Here is a 21,985-nt window from a genome sequence, read left to right as displayed (position 1 = left end):
AAATCCCACCTAATCTGTGTAACTCAAAGCAGAGCCTAGATATCTTTCTCGGGGTGTTTTCTCACCAGATGCTTGCAATGAGGACAAATTTCCAAGCTGGGGCTCACAGATGTGATGGCCTAGAGCACAGTTCCAACTTTCTGCCACATCGCAGGTACTGAGTAAGAAGCTATCCTTCCCTTCTGCCTCACACTTCTTCACCAGACAAAATGTACCTGGAGGACTGGAGAGTTGGCTCAGCAGCTAAGAACACTAGCTGCTCTTGCAGAGGACCTGGGTTCAGTTCCCAGTATCCACATGGCAGTCAACTGTCTACAACTCCATCTCCAGTGGATATAATGTCCTCTCTGGTCTCTTCAGGCAAGTGCACAACAGGTGCACTTACATACAGGCAAAACACACATACACTAAACAGAAATTAACCAACCAGGAATGAGGAACTCTCCCTTTGTATATCCCACAGAATGGTCTAAACTGGTACTTAGGAAGATGGGAAGGCAGGAATGCTAAAGACCATGGCCCTTTGAGGAGCCTCCCATTCCAAGTAAAGCAGAGGATGGTAAAGGTCTAACTCTTCAGTGCCTTCCTGCAGAGCCCAGCTGTTCACAGCAGTTCTTTATTCTCTCCACTTGGGCAGCTCCTCCACGGTGACCGGGAAGCCACTGATGAAGACACATTAGTTTCAAAAAGGATTCTCCAAAGCTCCCAGTCTCCCCTCAGCTTGAGAGGTCCCCTATAATGCTTTCTTGACAAAGTGAGTGGGTTCCATGTGGGCATCTCAGAGGCCCACTCCTTTAGCCACAAGTCATATGTATTATACTGTGGTTGTCAAACATACACCTTTAGAGAATGAAACAGGTTACTGGTAAGCAACTATTTTCTCAATTTGCCAAAATAGATCATTATTATTAATTATCACCATGACCAATAATTTTTAAAATTAACAGATATTTTTCTTACCTAGCAAAAACAAATTCTAAAGTAATTATTCTACAATTTATATGAAGTACTAGCTCGTGCTCTTGCTAACCTTAATGGAGCAGTAGAAAACTAAAAGACATATTAGTAAAGTTCTGTTAAAGGATTTATTGCAGTAACACAATAAAAGTTTAGAAAACATTTGTATGACTCAACCCGGTTTGGAAGTCTCCAAGCAAAAGGAAATTCCTGCCCCGTGACACAGCGAGGTGACTCTGACACTGCAGTTCTTTCCCAAAGCAAACCCGAGTCCTCCCCGAATCCTGCTTGCCGTACCCCTGGTGACACACCATTTCCCCAGTTAAGTTCCACATGTGCAAACTTTTCTCCATTACGTTCCAGTACATAAAAGTGTCTTGTGAGACCATTTAAAGCAGCCTATCTGGTGCCGCTACGTTTTTATTAGTATTATCGTGTTTCAATAAATCATTTAAAAATGGAAAACGTGACCAACTTCTATGGCTTTTTGTTTAAAAAAAAAATTGCCAGCTTCACTTTTCAGAAAGCTGTTTACATATTGTTCTGGCACCTACATGAAAGGTTTTAATGAGCAGCAAAGAGTAGAAAAAAAAAAAACAAACAGTGGTTGAAATGTCTATTTCAAGAATATTTACAGGTGGATCCAGTGCAAAATAATGAAACCCAAGTATTTCAGCAGTGTAGGCCAGTATGTTGGTGTTCAGTCATTGAAGGGTCCGATTACATACCTTGACGTAAGTGAACCTGACATAAAGTGCCTCTAGTTGACATTAACAACAAAATACACCTTATCATCCCTATACTTAACACATCGTTTTGTTGAATTGCTCTAGACATGAGTTTGTGCCCTCCACATTCTCTTCACTCACATGAATATTCCAGCTGGCATTTGTTCATTCTGCCAGACCTACTCTGCAAATTCCAGAAGTAGATGGCCAAATGCAAGCCCAACAACCACCAAGATGAGCACTTAACAGAGCAACTCCAGCTGAAGGAGCACCCACAAGAGGAAAAGGCTGTCTCCTCCCCAAGTGGGATACTCAACAGAGCCAGGGAACCTGGGGCTTCTGGGTAGGAATAAGTCCTCCTGCAGCTCTACCCCAACTCTACCAAGTGCCAAGTTCACCAATAGCAAAGGCTATGTAGCACCTCAGATCTGGAGGCAAAGTATCAACGCTAACAATTACAATGAAAAAGAAGCCAGGGCGTGGCAAACCTCTGAGTGACTTACCTGAGGAACTATCCTGCTAGTCACACTAGACGTGGTAACAATGCCTGTGAGGAATCTTTCTCTTAGGATTTCTTTTTGTAGTTGTTACACAGAATTTCTTTCTTTGCAGTTATTAAAAATAAAAAAGTACTACTTACAAATTTGTACATAATGCCTCTCATAGTTTTCTGTAAGATTGTCATTAAGAGAATGACAAGACACATTAGCTGAAAGCGGTGTTTTGGTGAAAGAAATTCCTTGATAGTTGAGCTCTTCCTGGGACAGCTCCATGGTGCTCTGCACTCCACACAAGGCCATGGAGACCTCCAGGAAACATGCAGTGGGGTTTCCCCAGGAACACCTGTCACTAGCTCTCTCAGGAAGAAAACGCACAGAATGAATCAAGTGGCTTTGGCTGGTGCCCAGGCAGGCACTTAGCTCACACAGGGAAGGAGCCATTTTCACTCCTAGAAAATAAGTTCCATTTTAAAAAGAATATAGTGTGGACAGAAGAAACCCAGTAACCTAGGTAAGAATGAACTTATTTCCCCAATACAGTTTAGACATTTCTAAACATTATTGCAGTGAGGCTTTTTCCCACTCATGAATGTGGGTCCTATACAAATAAAGACCTTAGTTTCTTTGGTGTGTGGGGAAGAATACCAGGAATGTGATGAACTATAACAGAGCAGCATAAGAGATGAGCTTTAACTCCTTACTCTCCAGAAAAAGACCCCCACCCCAACGAGACCAAAACTGCTACTGGTGAGTGGCTTACAAAAGGTGACAGAAAAAACAAACTCAGTTTTGTCTTTACAGTCCTCATCACCAAAAACCACTTCCTTGAGATCTGACCAACCTCTAGAACTGAGTGTCGGGAAGAGTCTCAGCATCACAGGAACCAGCACGTTGTGGGGTTCAGGGGGACTGGGACACAAGGGGGCCTCAGAGGACCTAACACACTGGCCATAGGTCCTGCTGCTGCTGCTGGTCTGAACAGAAAGACCTCTGCACCCTCTGCTCTACTGTCCTAAGCATGTCAGTCACCACCACAGGACACCTGACAGGCACAAGAGCTTGTTTCTCTGCTGGAAACAACAAATGATGGTTTAACCTCCTTCGGTTCCAGGCACTACTGTAACTATACAGACAAGGTTACTAGAGTGCAGAGGGAGAGATTTTTGTGACACAAACTGGCATGTCTTGGTCCATGCTCATTAGCGGTGTCCAGTGTAAGCTTTGAACCAGGAGGTCACCGAGGCTGCAGCAGAGGAGATCATCCCGCCTGCACTACTGCTCACAATGGGCGGGGACGCCTGGGTGCTCTGGCTCTGGGAGACTTCCACCGGCTGGGAAGGGATATCACAGAACCTGGGGCTCGGCAGGTTCTCCCAGTCCGTGCCCAGGTCAGTTTCCTCATCGCTTACATGCTCGTCTCCGCTCTCGTCTGATTCTCCAGCGACTCCAGGGTCCACGAATTCCATGGACTCCTCCAGGTCTGCTCGTACTTCAAAGGGTCCTGACCTGTGTGCAGACAGTAAGGGGCCACTTTACCACAACTGCCATTTTCCTACCCCAAGACCCTACCCACCATGACTACACACTATTCCCTCAATCTCTGCTGAACACACTGGTGAGCTAGGACTTTTTTTTACCCATATAGCAAATAATATCAGATCAGGAATAAAATCACTACACATTTCCCCTCAGCTCTACCTTGGATAGAAAATCCATCTAGATGCATGCCCATGCTAGTGGGTTAGGTATGGCTTCTGGTTTTTTATGCATATGAGTATACTGTGTACATGTATGTAAGTGTATCCATGTTGTACAATACCCCCAGAGGTCAGAAGAGAGTGTTAAATCTCCTGGAACTAGAGTTACAGTTGTTAGCCACCATGTGGGTGCTGAGAATTGAACCCAGATCTTCTGCAAGAGCAGCCGGTGTTTTTAATCACTGAGCCATTTCACCAGGTTTTAACAAGTACAGTATCCACCAGGAATAAAGAACAAAAAAAGCCATCTGAGCTGGCATGGTGACAGAGCCATATAATCTCAGTTTTTGAAGTTTAGAGTTCAAAGCCAGCCTGAACCACACAGTGAGCTTGAGGCTGGCTTGGGTTATACAGTGAGGCCTGGTTTGGGATTTTTTTTTCCTTTTTGGTGAAATGAGATGGCTCAGTGGGTAACGCTGTTTGCCACTAAGGCTGATGACCTGAGTTCAATCCCCAGGACCACATGGTAGAAGTGGAGAGCCAGATCCTGCAACTTCCACATACAGGAAATAAATAGGTGATAAACAAACAAAGAAAAAAACCTAAAACATGGACTGGATAAATGGCTCAGTGGTTAAGAGCACTGGTTGCTCTTACAGAGGACCCAGATTCAGTCCCCAACACCCACCTGGCAGCTAAAAACCTAATAACCATCCATAAATCCAGTTCCAAGGACTCCAACACCCTCTTTTGGCTTCTGCAGGCATTGCACAACATGGGTTTACTTATATACATGCAGGCAAAATACTCATACACATTAAAAAAAAATAATAAAAGTTAAAAAAAAATCAAACCCTATTTGCTATATATTGGGTTACTCTTTTTAGTGTAGCCTGTAATAAACAGCCTGTAAGGAAAACTGTACAGATGTTCCCTGCCTATCCCAGGAAAGCCCCAAAGGAACGATGTTCAACTATAGCAGGGCATATTTCTGCTCTATAGGTCAGGAAAACCTTTTGATTTCCCAATGGTGTCCTCTGAGCCAAGCCTGAGTCCTTTCTCAGGCCTTATCCTGTGCTGGCTCCTCATACCAGCCTTTCTTTTTCTTCCTTCTTTCCTTTCTTTTCTTTTCGCTGAGACAGGTCTAACTATGTAGTCCAGACTGGCCTGGAACTGGAACTCACAGCTTCCTTGTAGGAGCCTTGGCCTCCTACATGCTAGGGCTATATGTATATCCACTTCACCTGGCTCACACAGACCTTTCTGCTTTTCTTTCTCTGCTTTCAAAAGCCCATCAGCTCCTTCTTCAAAGGGAGCAGTTAGCCACTCCCTCCACTGTTCCTGGAGGAGCTTCCCTAGAGCCTGCTCAAGTGTGCTCCAAGTCCCACTGAAGGCCCTATCTCCCTGCAGCAGCCCCGAAGATAAGCACCTGGGGCCTTGTTTCACTTAAGGGTTTCACTGATAACTACTTTGGAAACTACTGGGGGCTAATAAAAAAATAACAGAAATGAGAAATATTCTGCTGTAGTTATGTCTATGATCTAAATTCTTCCTAGTTTCTGGAACAACAAAAGGCCAATAGGCCCTCCCAGGTCTGCACTTTCTGACCCACTTTCCCCCAGATGCCTTTGCTTCCCAGCTCCAGTATAGCAAGCAGTGAGAGCTAGCATGCACTCCAGCCAGGCACTGTTTTTGGAACTTTACAAGTCTTAGAGTAGAAGATATAGCCATTGGGTTTTCTTCTTGGTTTCTAGCATTCAATGTACAGTTTGAAAGAACCCATCAGACCAGGTGTCCCCACATTTTCTAGGCTTTCACTTGCCTAAAAAGCACTGTTTTTGCAAGAGTAGAGTGAGAATAGGAGAAGGGTTTTATTTTCCCCATCAAACTTGTCCAACAGACTAGCGCGCAGGGCAGGCTACACCTTCGCTCTGGAGTCCCCTCTGCTCCCTCCAGGCTCCCCCTGCACTAGGCTTCCTCGTCCCTTTCCATTTTGTTTTCTTTAGCAAAGAGGCTTATTCTAAAGCCATCTTAAAAAAAAGATTTTTAAAATATTGTATTTGCATATGTGTGTGTATGCCACATGTATGCCAGTGCCCAAAGAAGGCATCAAATTCCCTGAACCTGGAGCTACAGGCAGTTGTGAGCCATGTGAAGGTGATGCTAGAAACTGAATCTGGGTCCTCTGCAAGAGCAGCAAGTACTCTTAACTGCTGCCCCACACTGCAGCCCCCCAAAGCCATTTTCTCAGATATTTCTCCTAGCTCTATTCCTAAACATATGCCTGTCCATCCATCTCTCCAGCCAATCACTCCTCAGATTCATCCTGATATCTGAGTCAGCTGACAAGCCTCAAAACACAAGTCAGCTGAGGCCCCTTCCCTCTTCCTTCAGGCTCCATGACTAGGGTCGTTGGGCTGCCTGGTAACAGCAAATAAGCCCCTTTCCATTCATCATGTGTCACCTGGTTCAGGTCCTCAGCCATCACCACTGCCCATTGCCTCCTACAGGCTTCATTTTGGAATTCTGCTTCTTTCTCCAAAGGGCATCTGCCTACTAATAATGCTGGTCATTAGGTGATTAGCTTTCCTGCCCAAGAGGACCCAGTCAGCTGCCGGGGGAAAGACTCTGATGCCCCCAGGCTCCCTCGCAGTCTTCTTTCATGCTGCCTCCTTCCTGCCTGCCAGCACTGGAGACTCGGCTGGACTTCCAGTTCTTCTCCACACTGCCTCACTGACTCCTCATGTTCTCTCAGATTCCCACAGTGGTGACATGAGAGAGGAGCAGCCCTTCTTTCTGGCAGAGATCCCCCCAGGAAGCCTCATTGGACTACAGTTCTCTGCTTGGAATCCTACACAGCAGGGTCCACTTGGCGAGGAGCAAGTGTTCAATTACAGACTTAAGGTGAAAAACAAATGGAGGATTTCTAAAGCAGCCAGTTGGAACAGCACTGGTTTCACTGGGTAATCTGTGTTCTGAGAAGCCACAGGCAGGAAAGCCCTCTCTAGGAGGCCTGTGGGATGTCCACCCAATGCCTCTCTCCTATCACTTCTAAGTCACTGAAATAGTACCAGTCTGGCATACCCTGAGCTGGTCAGATAAAACACAGAATTAACCAGAGACAAAGAACTCATCTCTTTTCCAGTGCACAGACTGAATATAACGGCTTAGGAAATAAAGATTAGAAAATTGTTTATCTAACTTTTAGCTTAGCTGAATAACTGATAACTTTTATTCAAAACCTCATTTCTCACCATGCTGTAGTGAGTTCATCTATCAACTAAAGCAACAAAATCATCCTTTTGGTTTTATTTAAAACAAAGTCCCTTTTGTAAAACATCGTATTTGGAGATAACATTGTATTAAGGTAGGCGACATCTTAGAAAAGTCTGTATCAGATAGGAACCACCAACAGACAATAAATCCAGGAGGAAATTCCATGGAGAATGGCTGAAAAGTGTCTCCCTAGGAACTACACAGTGGGGATCTGGAAATCCTCTCGACTAGGGATCTACTAAGATCCCTGACAAAGCAAGAAGATGTCAGGATGGAGACACCTGCCCAGGCCAGTGTTCTAGCCTCCAGTGCACAGGCTGAATTTAATGTAATAATTTAATTTCTGAGACATCAGAAAAACCCCAAATGAAAGTTCTATTACAAGATATGGATCTGAGCTTTACACTTTAGCACTGAAAATAACATAAGGATCGTGGCAAACCCCAGACCTAAAGAAGGGTGAAGGGCTCAAGTAACTAATGTATTGCCTGACTCTGGGTTCCTACCAGAGAGGATAGGCTGCACAGGACATCTGGTTCGCTGAAAACCATGAAGAGGCAGTAAAGTGTCAATGTGAAATCTGCTGGGGCTGACAGCTGCATTGTGGGTAAGAAAGAAAACATCCCCACCTTCAGGAAATAGACAGTCATGAAGTGTCTACTTTATCCTCATAGGTTTGGGGGTGGGGATCCATGTGGATTATAGGTATGTGTATGCATTTAGAGGGAGACGAGACAGAGAGGCAGACTACAAATATTAATAACAGGTGACTTTAGGTAAAGGGCATATAGATTCAGTGCTTTTTCTTTCTTGTTTTGCATTTTTTTCTATATCAATTTATCTTGCATTCAGAAGAGGGTCCTCAGCTCTGTTGACCTGAATAGCAGCATTCATAATCTGTATGCCTTGATTGTGATTGAAGCAGCTGTGAAAGGGGGGCTTCTGAACCTCTACATCCTGCTCTGTGGCTCACAAACCATGAACTCAGATGTGACTAGTCAGCTTGTCCATGCCCCTCTGCAGGGTAGATTCTACAGAAGCTGTGGCTTAACGGAGGTTCATAGGAAACTTAAAGCCCTTCAAAGAAACACATCATGGGCTGGCAAGATGGTTCAGTAACCATCCTAACTCCACCTAAAAGCAGCCACAAAGAACTGGTCAGTGTGCAGTCTCTAAAAGAGACAGTCTCTAAAAGAGACAGCTGTACCATAGCTTCTCCCTCTAAAACTCAGAGATCATTGAAGAAGAGGGGGCAGAAAGACTGTAAGAGCCAGAGTAGTGGAGAACAGCTGTGAACAGTGCTTTCCAGCCATGACAGGTCTGGTGCACATACGGACTCACAGTGGCTGTGACTGCATGCCCAAGATCAAACTAGTCAAATTCCCAACATGGACAGGGAAGGGCTCACGAAGTCTTACCCATAATTGAAAAGCTACTGGCCACTGATGGCTGCTGGGGGAGGGAGAATGAGTTTTCTTCAGGGATGCAGCCCCTGAGAGGCTACATGTGTTCCAGTAGATGGTCCTATAGCCATGTACATAGGGCACAGTAAGTGGACTCAATCTTTTTTTTTTTAAAAAAAAAAAAAAAGAGAGAAAGCACAGCCAGGTATGGTGGAGCATTTGCTTTTAATCCCAGCACTCGGGAGACAGAGGCAGGTGGATCTCTGTGAGTTTGAGGCTATCCTGGTCTACATAGTGAGTTCCAGGCCAGCTGGGGCTACCGGGAGACCCTATCTCAAAAAAAAATTTTTTTTTAAAAAGAAAAGTACATAAAGTTGAGAGGGAAAAGTGGTAGGGGATAGGGGAAGAGCTGAAGGAAACGGGGATGGGTTTGATCAAAGCACATTATATACATGTATGAAATGTTCAATTAAAAAAAGAAAAAAACCACAGAAACACCTGGAGAGGAGCAACCAACACACAGCCATCTTACCTGCCCAGGTGCTCAGAGCTCGAACTGACCAGGTACATTAGATTCCTGAGAGTGTGCAGTGGTTGTAACTGATCTAAATTTACATGCTAGAAAAAGCAAAGGTCTCATTAGTATTTTCAAAAACACAAGTTAAAAATCACTTCACAGCATGGTATGTGTCCCCTACCTGAGAAAAGCAAAGGTAAAGGATGTTTGTGTTCAGTTTCTTCACTGCTCGAGTAAATTTCTGTTTGCTGAGATTTTCTCCACAAAACTCGCTGAAAAACAAATATACAATTTCTAAGATTTCTTTCGAAGAAATTCTAAGTTAAAAAAAAATGTTCATTTGGAGGTTATGTCTTTTTTTTTTTTTTTTTTTTTTTTTCTCAGTCTTTTTGAGACAGGGTCTCCCTGTAGCCCCAGCTGTCCTGGAACTCACTATGAGGACCAGGCTGGCCTTGAACTCACAGAGATCTGCCTGCCTTTGCCTCCCGAGTGCTGGGATTAAAGGCATGTGCCACCATGCCCAGCAGAAGGTTATGTCTTATACTACAGCCCTTCTGCCTCTTTAGTAAACAGACCCTGACAAAAATACCCTCATGGACAGCAGCCTCACTGCATCAGCAAGATTCGCAGCTCTACTTCAGGAGCTCATTCTACACAAACAGTAAATGCAATGGAAGTGAGAAGTGTCCAGGGCATTTTCTGAAGCATCAACACGGCACTAGTACATATAGGGAAAGGAAAACTCCACAACTGCTCACTTTGTGCAAAGGACAGCTGGAGGCTAACTAGGGGTCCACAGGGCACAACATTAGCGTTCTACCTTTCCAGCTTCCCAAGACTTTATCCCATTCTCTCTGCCTGCAGCTGCTTTCCTTGGGGCCCCCTTTCATAGCTTGCTCACCCATTTCCTGTCCTGAGTTGGGTATAAAGCTCAGGGGTAGGACACTTGCTTGTATAAGGCCCTGGATTCAATCTCCATTACCATAAAAACAAAACAAGCCTGGTAGCCCAGGCCTTTAATCCCAGCAGTTGGGAGGCAGAGGCAGGCAGATCATCTGCCTGGTCTACATAGTGAGTTCCAGGCTAGCTGGGACTACAGGGGGATCCTGTCTCTAAAAGACCAAAAATAAAAAACAAAACAAAACAGAACAAAAATGCATGCCCTTTCCTGCAGCCAGCCACCTGTTTCAATGATCTCCACAGCGCTTATCACCAACTCACGAATTCTGGTTATCTGTTTATTACTTGTGCCCGCCATTAAAAGGTAAGGTCTAAAAAAGTAGGAGGTGGTCCTATGCAATCAGAATGCTGAAGCAGGAGGATTGTGAGTTCCAGGCCATGCCAATCTATATAATAAGACCCTGCAAGAAAAGAAGAGAAGAGGAGAAGAGGGGAGGGGAGGGGAGAGGAGAGGAGCAGAGCCAGCCAAGCATGCACCTTTAATCCCAGCACAGAGGAAGCAGAGGCAGGCGGATCTCTGTGAGATGGAGAGCAGTTGTGTCTATATAGCAAGTGCCAGGCCAGCTGGGGCTACACTCAAACAAAACAAACAAAAAGGAATGGCAAACTACTGTTTTATGTTTAGGATGATCAGAGCTCTACATCTGCTGGGAATGCAAGGATAACTGGAGGGTGACAGGAAGGTCAATGTGCACTGGCTAGACTATATCTTTAAAATGTTAAACATGAGGTTTTTATAACAAAACAAAGAACCCAACTGTAAATTCACTTAGTTCTAGTACAGGAGGATCTGCAGCATTATCAGCAAATCCTGATTTTTCCTTTTATTATTTTCCCAAAAATCAGAATGGATTCTCTGTGGTCTTCTTAGATTTCATAATATGACTGTAATATAAGGAAATTGGTAGCATCTTTTGAAGTTAATCTTAGTATTTCTGTCTAACCTTTTCTGGCCTGATAATACTGAAATATGTTTTTCACTTAACTGGCATCAGAGCACAACAGAAACTTGATAAAGATGACATCACCACCTCAATTACTTGCCTGTTGCACAGTTTTTTGGGAAGATTGACATCAAGTATATGAGACAAAATGTTGACCAGCTGCGTGGCATAGCACAGTGCGGCGCTGATGGTGTAGGCAGGGTTGTTATGTTCCATATCTGAAGAGTGAACACAACAGTCACATACAAAGTACCTCTAACCAGCAAAAAGATCCTGGAGCTGAGATTTTAACCTCTCATTACATTATTAATGATTAAGTTTTACTCCTTACTGCATGGTGGGACATAAAGGGTCCACTGTTTGTGCTGAGTGGAATGTAACATACGTAAATGAGCCGAAATAGGCCAAACATGAATGAAATTAAAGTTTAGATTACTTGGGTCTGATAATGTATCACCAAAATAATGCCCAACTTAGCCCAACTTGGGAGGCTGAGACAGGAGAATCAGGAGTCTTAGGCCAGTCTAAGACTCTTTACAAAAAACAAGGGCCAGGATGCTAGAGACAGCTCAGTGGTTAAGAGCACTTGCTGCTCTTCCAGAGGACCCACATTCTGTTCCCAGCACTCACATTAGGAGCTCACAACTGCCTGTCACTCCTAACTCCAAGGGAATCTGAGGTTCCCACATATATGTGCATGTACTCATACAGAAACACATAATTAAAAATAAAAATAAATCTTAAAAACAACCACCACCACCAGCATGGTGGCACATGCCTTTAATCCCAGCACTTGGGAGGCAGAGGCAGGTGGATCTCTGTGAATTCAAGGCCAGCCTAGTCTACATAGTGAGCTTCAGGCCAGCTGGGGCTACAGGGAGACCTTGTGTTAAAAAACAAAACAAACAAACAAACAAACCAACAACCACCAAGGGCTGAGATATAGCTTGTGGGGCACTGAAAAGAATATTCATTAATGCCCAACACAAATGTCACCTCAGAATCCAACTCAAAGTTGCCCCTTCCTTTGCATACCTGCCTCACTTGAAGATCTGCTGGCCCTTCCCACAGCACCAACACAGTGCACAGTGCCTCTGATCACTGATTCATGGCCTGTGATCAATAGTTTTGTGAACTTAATACAACCTAGGGAAGAGTCTCAAAAGTGACTGTCTAGATCAGAGAGGCCTGTCTGTGGGCATGTTGGTGGGGGAGGGGGTGTCTTGACTATGTAACTGATTTGAGAAAACGTAGGCCACTGTGGGTGGTGCCATTCCCTGGGCTTGGGCTGGGCTATACTACAGAAAGTGAGCCACGCACTAGAAGCATGCATGCATTTGTTCTCTCTCTGTGGACTGTGGACAAGTTCAAGTTCCTGTCTTGACTTCCCCAGTGATAACTGTGACCTGGAACTGTGAGGTAAAGTAAGCCCTTTCTCCCCTAAGTTGCTTCTTGTCAGGGCATTTTATAATAACAGAAATGAAACTAGGACACCACCCATTTCTCCAAGGAAGGCCAAAAGGCCACCTGCCTATCTCAGTCAACTTCAGTTGGCACTTAACACTGTGCATAATAAGATCTAGCTATGTAGCCCAAGCTGGCTTTTAACTCAGGGTACCTCTCCTGACTTAGCCTTTCAAATGCTAGATAACAGCCACATGTTACCAGAGCAGGTCTAATAATGTCTTTTTATATAAATTAAGTAATATTAATCCCCAAAGGTGAACTATCTAAAGAGGTTTTCAATCCATCAAGTGATGAATGGATATACAAAATGAGGTACATATCCATATAATGGAATATTATTCAGTCATAAAAAGTGATAGTGTTCTAATACATGCCATAATGTGAACCCTGTAAAAGAATGCTAGATGAAAGAAGGAAACACACAAAGAAACCACACATGGCATGATTTCATTCGAGCTGTCTAGAAGAGACAATCTACAGATAGAGAGCACACTGACTGCCTAGAGTTAGGAGATGAGGAAAAGAAAATGTGACATTTTATTGCTGTGCGGTTTCCATCTGGGGTGATGAACATGTTTTAGAACTACCCAGAGTTTGTACCTGCAGAATACTGTGACCCACTAAACTGTTCACTCCAACGTTCACTTCATCATGTAAATTTTACCTCACCTACAGTGCGCACACACACACACACACACACACTTTCAAAGAATATCAGCCAGATGTGGTGGCACACACCTTTAATCCCAGTACTCAGGAGGCAAAGAGACAGGTGGATTTCTGTGAGATCGAGACCAGCCTGGTCTACATAGCAAGTTCCAGGCCAGCTGGAGACCCTGTCTCAAAAAAGGAAAGAAAGAAAAAGCAATGGGCTTCTCACCAGGCCCCTGTGTCGTTTTCTTCTCTTCCACCCAACTATAGTAGGCAGAGTAGTCTCCATTGTTTGGGAGGCTAATCCAAGGCCCTGTAATACTAATGCTGGTGTCGCCATTGTGGTCATCGCAGACCCATCTTCCAGAGAGGTAAGTTGTTCTCCGGGCCTCAGCAAGCTTGCTCACCATGCTTGAGGTCATGGCACTGTCACTCTCCGAAGACACATCTGCAGGATCTCTGCAAATGAATAGGAAATCTTACCATGGAGGTAGCTTCAAAGCCGCCTGAGTTTTAAAAGGTACTAGTATACACATAATACAAAGTGGGAAAAAGATGACAAACCAGCATAAGCATGGAAGAGAGCATTTTTTTCTTCATGCCTTCTAGTACACATATGCATACAGCCATGTCTCAACACAGGGGAATTCTGAGAACACATGGCTGGGCAAGTTATCACTGTGCAAACAGCAGAGCACATTCACTCATATGAAACCAACATCCCTACATAGCACAGTACATGGCCTACATGTACACATGGTCTATTGTTGACCGAAAAGTCTCTATGTGCCACAGGACTACATGGGTACATATTTTCTTTCTGAAAAAATTCAGCCTTATGGAAAAATTGCAAATGTTTTAAAGTTTCACTCAAATTATCAATTTAGGAAAATGCAATGATCAAAATCAGGAGGCCCCGGGTTCAATACCCACCCCCCCCCACAAAAAAGCAAAACAAACAAAACATAACAACAAAAGAATCACTCTGGTATTTTTAAAATTGTGGGGGGGACAGGGTCTCACCTATCCCAGGCTAGTCTTCAACCTGCTATGTAGCAGAAGCTGATTTGAACTCCTGATCAAGAGCTGGAATGACAGACAATGAGCCATCATGTCCAGCTACTCTGATATAGACCCTTTTCAACTACATAGTTCCAAATACCCTGCTGATGTCCTTTTCACACCCACAATGCATTCAGGATCACAACGCATTCAGGTATTGGTTGATCCCTCAGAATTTAATTTGGCGCAAGGCTTCCATTTCACCAGCTTCACTCTCTCAAAGACCTGACTAGCTGTCTTTAGACCAATTTCTAGATAATTTAACTTTTCCTTACTGATCCAAAATACTCCCCTAAGAATTTGTTTCTGAACTTTTTATCTATCAGTGCTGGGGGTTGGATCTACGGTCTTCTGCATCCTGCTGAAGGGCTCTACCACTAAGAAATATCCTGGCCTTTTTCACTTTTTGAGATAAAGTCTCGGTAAGTTTCTCAAGCTGGCCTTGAAGTTGACATCTACCTGTGTCAGCCTCCCAAGTAGCTGGGGTCACAAGTCTGTGCCACCAGGTGTAGTTCAGCCACCTCTTCCTTACTAAAGAAAAATTACTTGACAAGACTCAGGGAGCAGGTCTTCAAGCCAAAAGCAAAGCTCAGACCTTTAAAACCTTTAGGAAGCCAAATCCCTCAACACACCAAAGACTAGATGGGGGTGGGGGTAAGAAAGAATGACTACTAGTAGTCCTCCACTGTCCATTCCAGGCAGAGTGTAGTGAGAGCCAGAACAGACAGAAGCCCTCGGCTGGGGCAGCCAGGGGGTGAGAGTGCATAACCTGGGTGGTGGGTTTCACACCTGCTGGTGGCAGCTGCAGCCAGAGAGCACAAAAAGAGGGCGTGAGAGGCTGGAGTGTCCCCTCCAGAGCCTTTCTTCTTTTTGTTTTTGTAGCACTAGAGAGTGAACCTACTAGGGGTTCATACATGCTAGGTAAAAGCTGAGCTACACTCCAAGTCCTCTTTTTATTTTGAGACAGGATCTCATGAAGTTGCTCAGGCTGGCCTTCACGTTATGATCCTCCTGCTTTAGCCTCCCAAGTCCTCGGACTACAGAAGTGTGCCACCAGGCCCAGCTAAAACTTTCTCAAAAGCACCCCAAATGACTATGACAAACAGCCTGGTGGGGAACCACTGCCTTCTCCCCCTAAATTCCTTAGGGTCACCTTGCACTAGTGCCTACTACTAAAAATCACAGTACACAGCCTCAATAGCAGCTAATACAATAAATGCCAGTTACCAGGAAAAGGCTAAGTCAACATGTAAGAGATTCTAGGTAGTAGGTCTATTCTTACACACTAGCTGATGCTGTAGACGTTTTTCAATCTCCACTAACACACAAGGAAATCAGGTTTGTAGGTTCAAGAATGTGTCTCACAGCACACAACTAAGAAATGACATGGAGCACTGTGATGACATAACCCAACAGAAGGCGCTTGGCCAGGAGAGTGAGTCAGCACGTTATAACCTGGAGCTGTGTAACAGTACACAGGGAGGCCGCGCCCCTCCACCCACCCGTCTCCACAGCTCCGTGCAGTATTTGCTGACGCAGATAAGACTCAGGTTTCATTACCAGGAAAAGCAATGACCCCGGAACGAGTCCCAATAAATAAGGCGCAGACATACTAGAAAGAGCACTCAGAATGTGCTCTCTTCTGAAAGGCCAAAGCCTTGCTCACTGTACCTCACCGCAGTCTTTACTTCATCGATGGGGAAAATGACCGAGGTGAGCTCTAATATGCGCGATCGCCGAAGGCGCGCCAGTCGCTCATAGTGATTTTGCAAGTCAGTGGTCTTCTTTTCTACCAGGTCCCCGAGTTTGCGATTGTGCTTCTGAATCTTCTCCTTTTTTTCCTGGTGCCGCTGTGCTCGGCTGTAGAGCTTCTGGTTCTTTTCCTTGCTTTTGAGTAGGCCTTCAGAATCTACGATAAATAAAACAAATCCCATGAGCAACTGTCTCCTCACGCAGTTCCTGGGCACTGCAGAGGCCTACCCACAGCTGTTCCTTTCCACTCAGAAACCTCAACAAACTGACAGCTTTTCAGCAAGTTCAAGTTCTGAAATTTTGTTCTAGCAGGCTGTACACTCTGAGGATCGATACTAAACCAACTGGATCTCTCAGTAATCATTAGTCCAGGTCACTCAGGGTACTGGGGTTGTTTAGCATGGAAGGTGTCTAACCTTCTTATAGTAAGTACTCAAAAATAGTCAGAAAGACATCTAATTCAAGTATAGCTATCTGATTTTTTTTTCTCACAAGTTTCTCAGGTATGCCTTGGGCCACACCAGGAAACCCAGGGATAATCCCCAGCAGATGGACATGCAGCAAAGGAAAATGGCCACAAGACCAGGAGAGGAGCCAGAACACAGCCTACCCACTGAGGCCCTCCTTGTGGAACTCCTTTGGGTTCTGGAGTTTAAGGCCTGCTGGGGTTGTTATGCTGAAGTTAAACTTCATTTGAGTCTCAAAACAACTTATGGGCTCTAAGAGCTCAGGAATTACATACTCAAAGTCAAAACCAAGCTCATGATTTTTCCAAGAAAGCCTCCTCTTAATACATTTGAAATGTTTCCCTACTCACCATTACTTTATCAGCTGTGCACTACGTGGCCCCTTCGGTCAGTTCATTAGCTGGTCTCAGTGCTCTGTAGGACTTTGCTTATGCTACTCTCACTTCTAGTTAACTGCCCAGCTCTAGTGAAGCTCAGCTCCAACCTCTTTCACTTACTCTTTCTTTCTTTTTGGAGACAGGTTTTTGCTATGTAGTCCAGGCTGGCCTTGAACTCATGGAGATCCTCTTGCCTCAGGCTCCGTAGTGCTGCAACTACAGTGTGTTACCATACCTGGCCCTTGCTCAGTCTTTAGAAATGACAGACCAAATTTTTTAACCTCAAAGGCACCTCCAAAGTGACCCAGCCAGAGTTCCCGTACAGACTAGTCACATCCAGTGCTGTCACTCTTCAGAGCCTTTCTGCAGAGACCCACTTACGTCAACCAGGGACTGGCTGGCTGAATACTGAAGTAATCACCAGCCTTCCACCACTCACCCCACAATGCTGACAAAAGCAGTGTCTAAAAGCACAGCGGAACAACGTGTAGCACTATGCTCAGACTTTTTCTACTGTGTCCAAGCTCATGGATAAGGATACGAAATCCGAATTTCCAAAGTTTCCAGTGGAAACACAAATGACTAAATAATCATTCATAGTTTAAAAACAAAGTTGTATCTGGGAATGTTCTTCATTTGCTCTTACTTTCCCCAATTTCCAGCATTTCTCTAGCACAGCTCCATAAATGCTCCTTTTCTCAGAACCTCTGACCATGATAAACCCCTGTGGACAAAGCCAGTCCTTTCTGAGGTACTGAGCTTTGTGACTTAGTGCAGGGAAGGAGCTTTTTCAGTTCTGTGTCCCCTTAGACACACCTACTCCATGTGAATGTCCTAAAGGTTCAGGAACTTGGTGCCATCACAAGCTTACATTACAGCGAGTGCTTCCATTTCCAGATCTCTACTGATCCCTTGGCAGGTACTCACAAGAAGTGACTCATGTCCAGGCATGGTCCTGAGTCAGACTTTAAGAACAGAAAATCCAATGTCATAACTCTTGCACAGGTGTCTGGAACGTCAGTCGTCTTATCTGTAACCAGTGCTGTTTTTGGAACTCAGAGGTGTCCTCAGAGTTGGCCTGTTATCGCCTCCAAAACACCAAAGCTACTTCTGAAATCTACTCTGGAGTCAGAGCAACTCAACCCCGTAAGTACATTTTTTTAAATTTTATTATTTGTGTGTATGTGTGTGTATTTCCTGCATGTATATAAGTGCACCCGTGTCATGCAATGCCCTTGGAGGTCAGAAAAGGGCACTGGATCCTCTGGAACTGGAGTTACAGATGGTTGTTAGCCACCATGTGGGTGCTGGGAATCGAACCTGGGTCCTCTCCAAGAGTGGCCAGTGCTCTTAACCATGGAGCCATCAAAAGGTGCTCAAGAAGTAATTCACCAGGCTCTACAGTTTATAATCTGTGCCCTTTCCTGAGCACACAGGGCATCTTTAAACAACACAGTTTAAAAAAAGACTTCTGGGTAGTGAGCTCAATCTGTGAGCCTGAGTACATGCATCACTTCTAGGATTCATTAACTCTTTTTAAAAACCCTGCAAAGTGATGCTGAGTCTGGTCTAGGGGGCATGAGGCTAGTCACCTTCTATCAAGCAGTAGTTGCCAACTCTGGCAGGTCAGAACCACCCAGAGCAGTGCTGCCCGAAGTGAAAGCTGTGGATTTGGGCTGGTATACAAACTGCTACTGGTCATGATAGCAGTACAGAAATCCACAGTAAGCATGTAGAAACATTTTCTTCAACAGAGTATTATGCTGCTACCATACGCCTAGGGTGGACTCCAGACTTTTCTGCCTTGGATTTTCAAATAGTCCCCAGGTCACTTTGATGATTTGTGTGCTAGATAGCTTTAGTGTCAACTTGACACACCTGGGTTGAGGAAGCCTCAACTGGGGAATTGCCTCCATAGGACTGGCCTGTGGCCATGTCTGTGAGGCATCCTCTTGATTGAGTGATGTGGGAGGGCCCAGCTTACTGTGGGTGGTGCCATCCCTGGGCAGGTGGGCCTGTGTTGCATAAGAAAGCAGGCTGAGCATGGGCCAGGGGAACAAGCCAGTAAGCAGTGTTCCTCCATGGCCTGTGCTCCAGCTCCTGCCTCCAGATTCTTGCCCTGGGCTCCCTGATGAACTGTGACGTGGGAGATGTAAGATAAATAAACCCTTTCCTCCCCAAGTTGGTAGTGGTCAGAGTGTTTTGTTACAGCAATGGAGAAACAAACTAGGACAATTTGCTACAGAGTCTACTGCTTTAAGGTCTTTTTTTTTGATTCCTGGAATTGCTTTAGTTTTGGACTTTAGGAACCTGTTAAAGAGCTGATGAAAACTTAATGCATGTACAAGCATGGTACATTCTGCAACTTCAGGAGGTTCACGTACACCTGCCTGAAAATAGTGGGAGGATGGGGGAAGAGGGTGAACCAATGCTAAGTAACAACGTCTCATCCTGTACTGAATCTAAGCCTTGTAGAGTACAAGCAAAACTCAGGGGACCACATCTGCTTGTAGCTCCCAGCACCTGTGTACCGTGCTACCCTGCTGCTCTAGCTTATCCATCCTGTGCCACTCCACACAGGCACTGCATGAGAGTAAACGTGAAAAGAAACTTTTATATCATTACATGCCACTATAAAAATACCTGTTTCTGAAAGCAACAGAAAGATTCACGAAGCATAATGGTGACTCTAAACTTTAAACACTAATCTTCAGAAATATAGCCAGGCATGGTGGTACGTGCCTTTAATCCCAGCACTTGGGAGTAGAGACAGGTAGATCTCTATGAGACTGAGGCCAGCCTGGTCTACATAGTGAGTTCGAGTCAGCTGGAGCTACAGAGAGATCCTGTCTCAAAAGATTAAAAATACAATCAAACAAAGCAAAATCTTTAGAAATACATGCTTCTAAGGATGTAAGATTTCTAAAGGACGTAAAAGTAGGCAACCACCAATGCTAACATAGGAAGTATTTAAATGTAATGTTAAATGTAGATTAAATGTATTAATATACATAATTCTAGGGGAGAGGAGGCATTATTTTATGCTTCTGCATGAACTATTACAAGTGAGTCCCAAGTAAGACTCTGCCCTTACTGTTAGCTAAGGCAAAAGAGCGAATATTCTTCAGTTCTTATTAAAGTTACAGCATTTATGGTATTAGTGATCAAACCAAGGGCCCCAGATACTTAAAGCTCTAAACTGAACTACACCCAGAGCCCTTCCTTTTTTAATTAAGACTGTAAGTCACTAAAGGCATCTGTAATTGCTTTTATAAATTCCATAAAGAAACATTCCATAAGGAGAGAAGGCAAGCAGAAGTTCCACATCCCTGATAAGACACTGTGCATGGAGGATGCACCTGTAATCCCAGCACTCCTGAGGAGGAGATAGGAGGTTTGTGAGTATGAGGCTAGCCTGGGCTACAAAGCAAGACCTTCTCTCAATGAATAAATAAATCCAATAACCAAAATGCTCCAAAATCCAGAACCCTGAGTGCTGACATGTGACAATTTTAATTCCATACTTGAACTGACATCAAAATCAAAATGCAGGCAAACTAAAAAATACTGTATAAAATTACCTCCAGGCTACATGTATAAGGTGCATATGAAACACAAATGAATTTCATGTTTAGGTGGGTCCCAACACAAAGATAGTTCATTATGTATGTGCAAATATTTCAAAATCTAAAACACTTCTGGTTCCAAGCATTTCAGATCATGGCTTTGAGACTTTCAACCCATAGAAAACTTTTCCAAGTCACTAATGCCCCTGGGATGGGTAATACTGTTAATGTTACTGGATCAAGAATCACTAGGAGAGGGGCTAGAAAAATGGCTCAGTGGTTAAGAGTACTGACTGCTCTTGCAGAGGACCCAGGTTCAATTCCCAGCACCCACATGGCAGCTAACAACTGTCTGTAACTCCAGTTCCAGGAGAATTTGATGCCCTCCTTCTGACCTCCACAGGCATTGCACGACACAGGTGCACTTATATACATTCAGGCAATACACAAAAAAATTTAAAATAATAAATAAAACATAAAAAAAAGAATCACTGGGAGACAAACCTCTGAGTATATCTGTGAGGGGTTTTCTATACTGGGTTAATGGAGGTGAGAAGAGTCATCCTACATGGAGGTGGCACCATGCCATGAACTGGGGTCCAGATGCACGGAATGCTAGCTGAGCACCAGCATTCATCCCTCTCTGCTTCCTGATGGGATGCAATGTGAGCTGCTGCCTCAGGCTCCTGCTGCCATGGCTTCCCTGCCCTGCTGGACTGCTCCTTGAACCGTGAACCAGAATAAACCCTTCCTTACTTACGTTGCTTTTTTTTCCTCAGGTTATTTTGCCACAACAGTAAGAAAGTTAACTAATATAAAACCCAGGTCTACCTCTCTTTCACAATTCCCCTAGTTTACTAATTTCATGAAATTCCTCACGAGTCTTTTACAGGGGCTGGAGGGAAGGGGCAATTACTTACTTTTCTTCATTTCCTCATTTCCTTTATAGATTGTTTGTTTCAATTGTTCAATCCTCATCTTGCAGGACATTATTTTCCATCTCTTAAAAAAAAAAGGTATGCAACAAATATCAGAAACATTAGTCTCCTGGGATTATCTGCCTGGGATTACTGTTCATTTTCAGGATATCTTAGAAAAAAATGAAGAACGAGCTATTTATCGCATTACAGTTAATATAGCTGTTGTAACTATGGTGGATTTACAAAACAAAAACATTTTTCTGGTTCAATACAGAACCTACTAGGAAATTAAGGGAGAAAGAAACACTATATGTAGTTCTTTCCATGGGATAGAACACAGGGAAAAATGCTAAGACATTCTCTAAACTTGCACTGCACAGTATATAACTACTGACCAGCCATATGTGGCTATTTAAAAGTCAATTAAAAGCTGGGTGTGGTGGCATACAACTGGAATCCTAGCACTTGGGAGTAGAAGACAGAAGGTTCAGGATGTCAAGGCGAGCCTGGGCTATAGGGAACTCTGTTTCAAACAAACCAACCATCAAAAACCAAAAACACAATTAAAATGACATAACATAAAGATTCAGTTTCCTATACTACACATGTCAAAAAGGCATTTGTACCATTACAAAAACCAAAAACCTACTGAAGGTCAGGCATGGTGATGTACACCTTTGATCCTAACACCTAATAAACAAACATTACTTACACAGCAGCAAAACTGCAACAAAGTTTTTA

The 21,985-nt window shown here is 44.1% G+C and overlaps 1 protein-coding gene across 1 annotated transcript in view; it reads right to left on the bottom strand.

Annotated features, from left to right (window-relative positions):
• Positions 1-1,066: 1,066 nt before the first annotated feature.
• Positions 1,067-21,985, bottom strand: part of Atg14 (autophagy related 14) — a 42,123-nt gene continuing 21,204 nt past the window's right edge. The window contains exons 4-10 of the mRNA XM_008839534.3: positions 21,245-21,326; positions 15,834-16,071; positions 13,330-13,559; positions 11,083-11,200; positions 9,260-9,350; positions 9,094-9,179; positions 1,067-3,691 (exon numbers count right to left, since the gene is read on the bottom strand). Coding sequence (XP_008837756.1) covers positions 3,385-3,691; positions 9,094-9,179; positions 9,260-9,350; positions 11,083-11,200; positions 13,330-13,559; positions 15,834-16,071; positions 21,245-21,326 — 1,152 coding nt within the window. The 3' untranslated portion in view covers positions 1,067-3,384. The remainder of the gene's footprint in view (positions 3,692-9,093; positions 9,180-9,259; positions 9,351-11,082; positions 11,201-13,329; positions 13,560-15,833; positions 16,072-21,244; positions 21,327-21,985) is intronic.

Source organism: Nannospalax galili, unplaced genomic scaffold (genome assembly GCF_000622305.1).
Source record: "Nannospalax galili isolate Female #2095 unplaced genomic scaffold, S.galili_v1.0 scaffold336, whole genome shotgun sequence".
Classification (NCBI taxonomy): domain Eukaryota; kingdom Metazoa; phylum Chordata; class Mammalia; order Rodentia; family Spalacidae; genus Nannospalax; species Nannospalax galili.
This window is presented reverse-complemented; position numbering and strand designations above follow the sequence as displayed.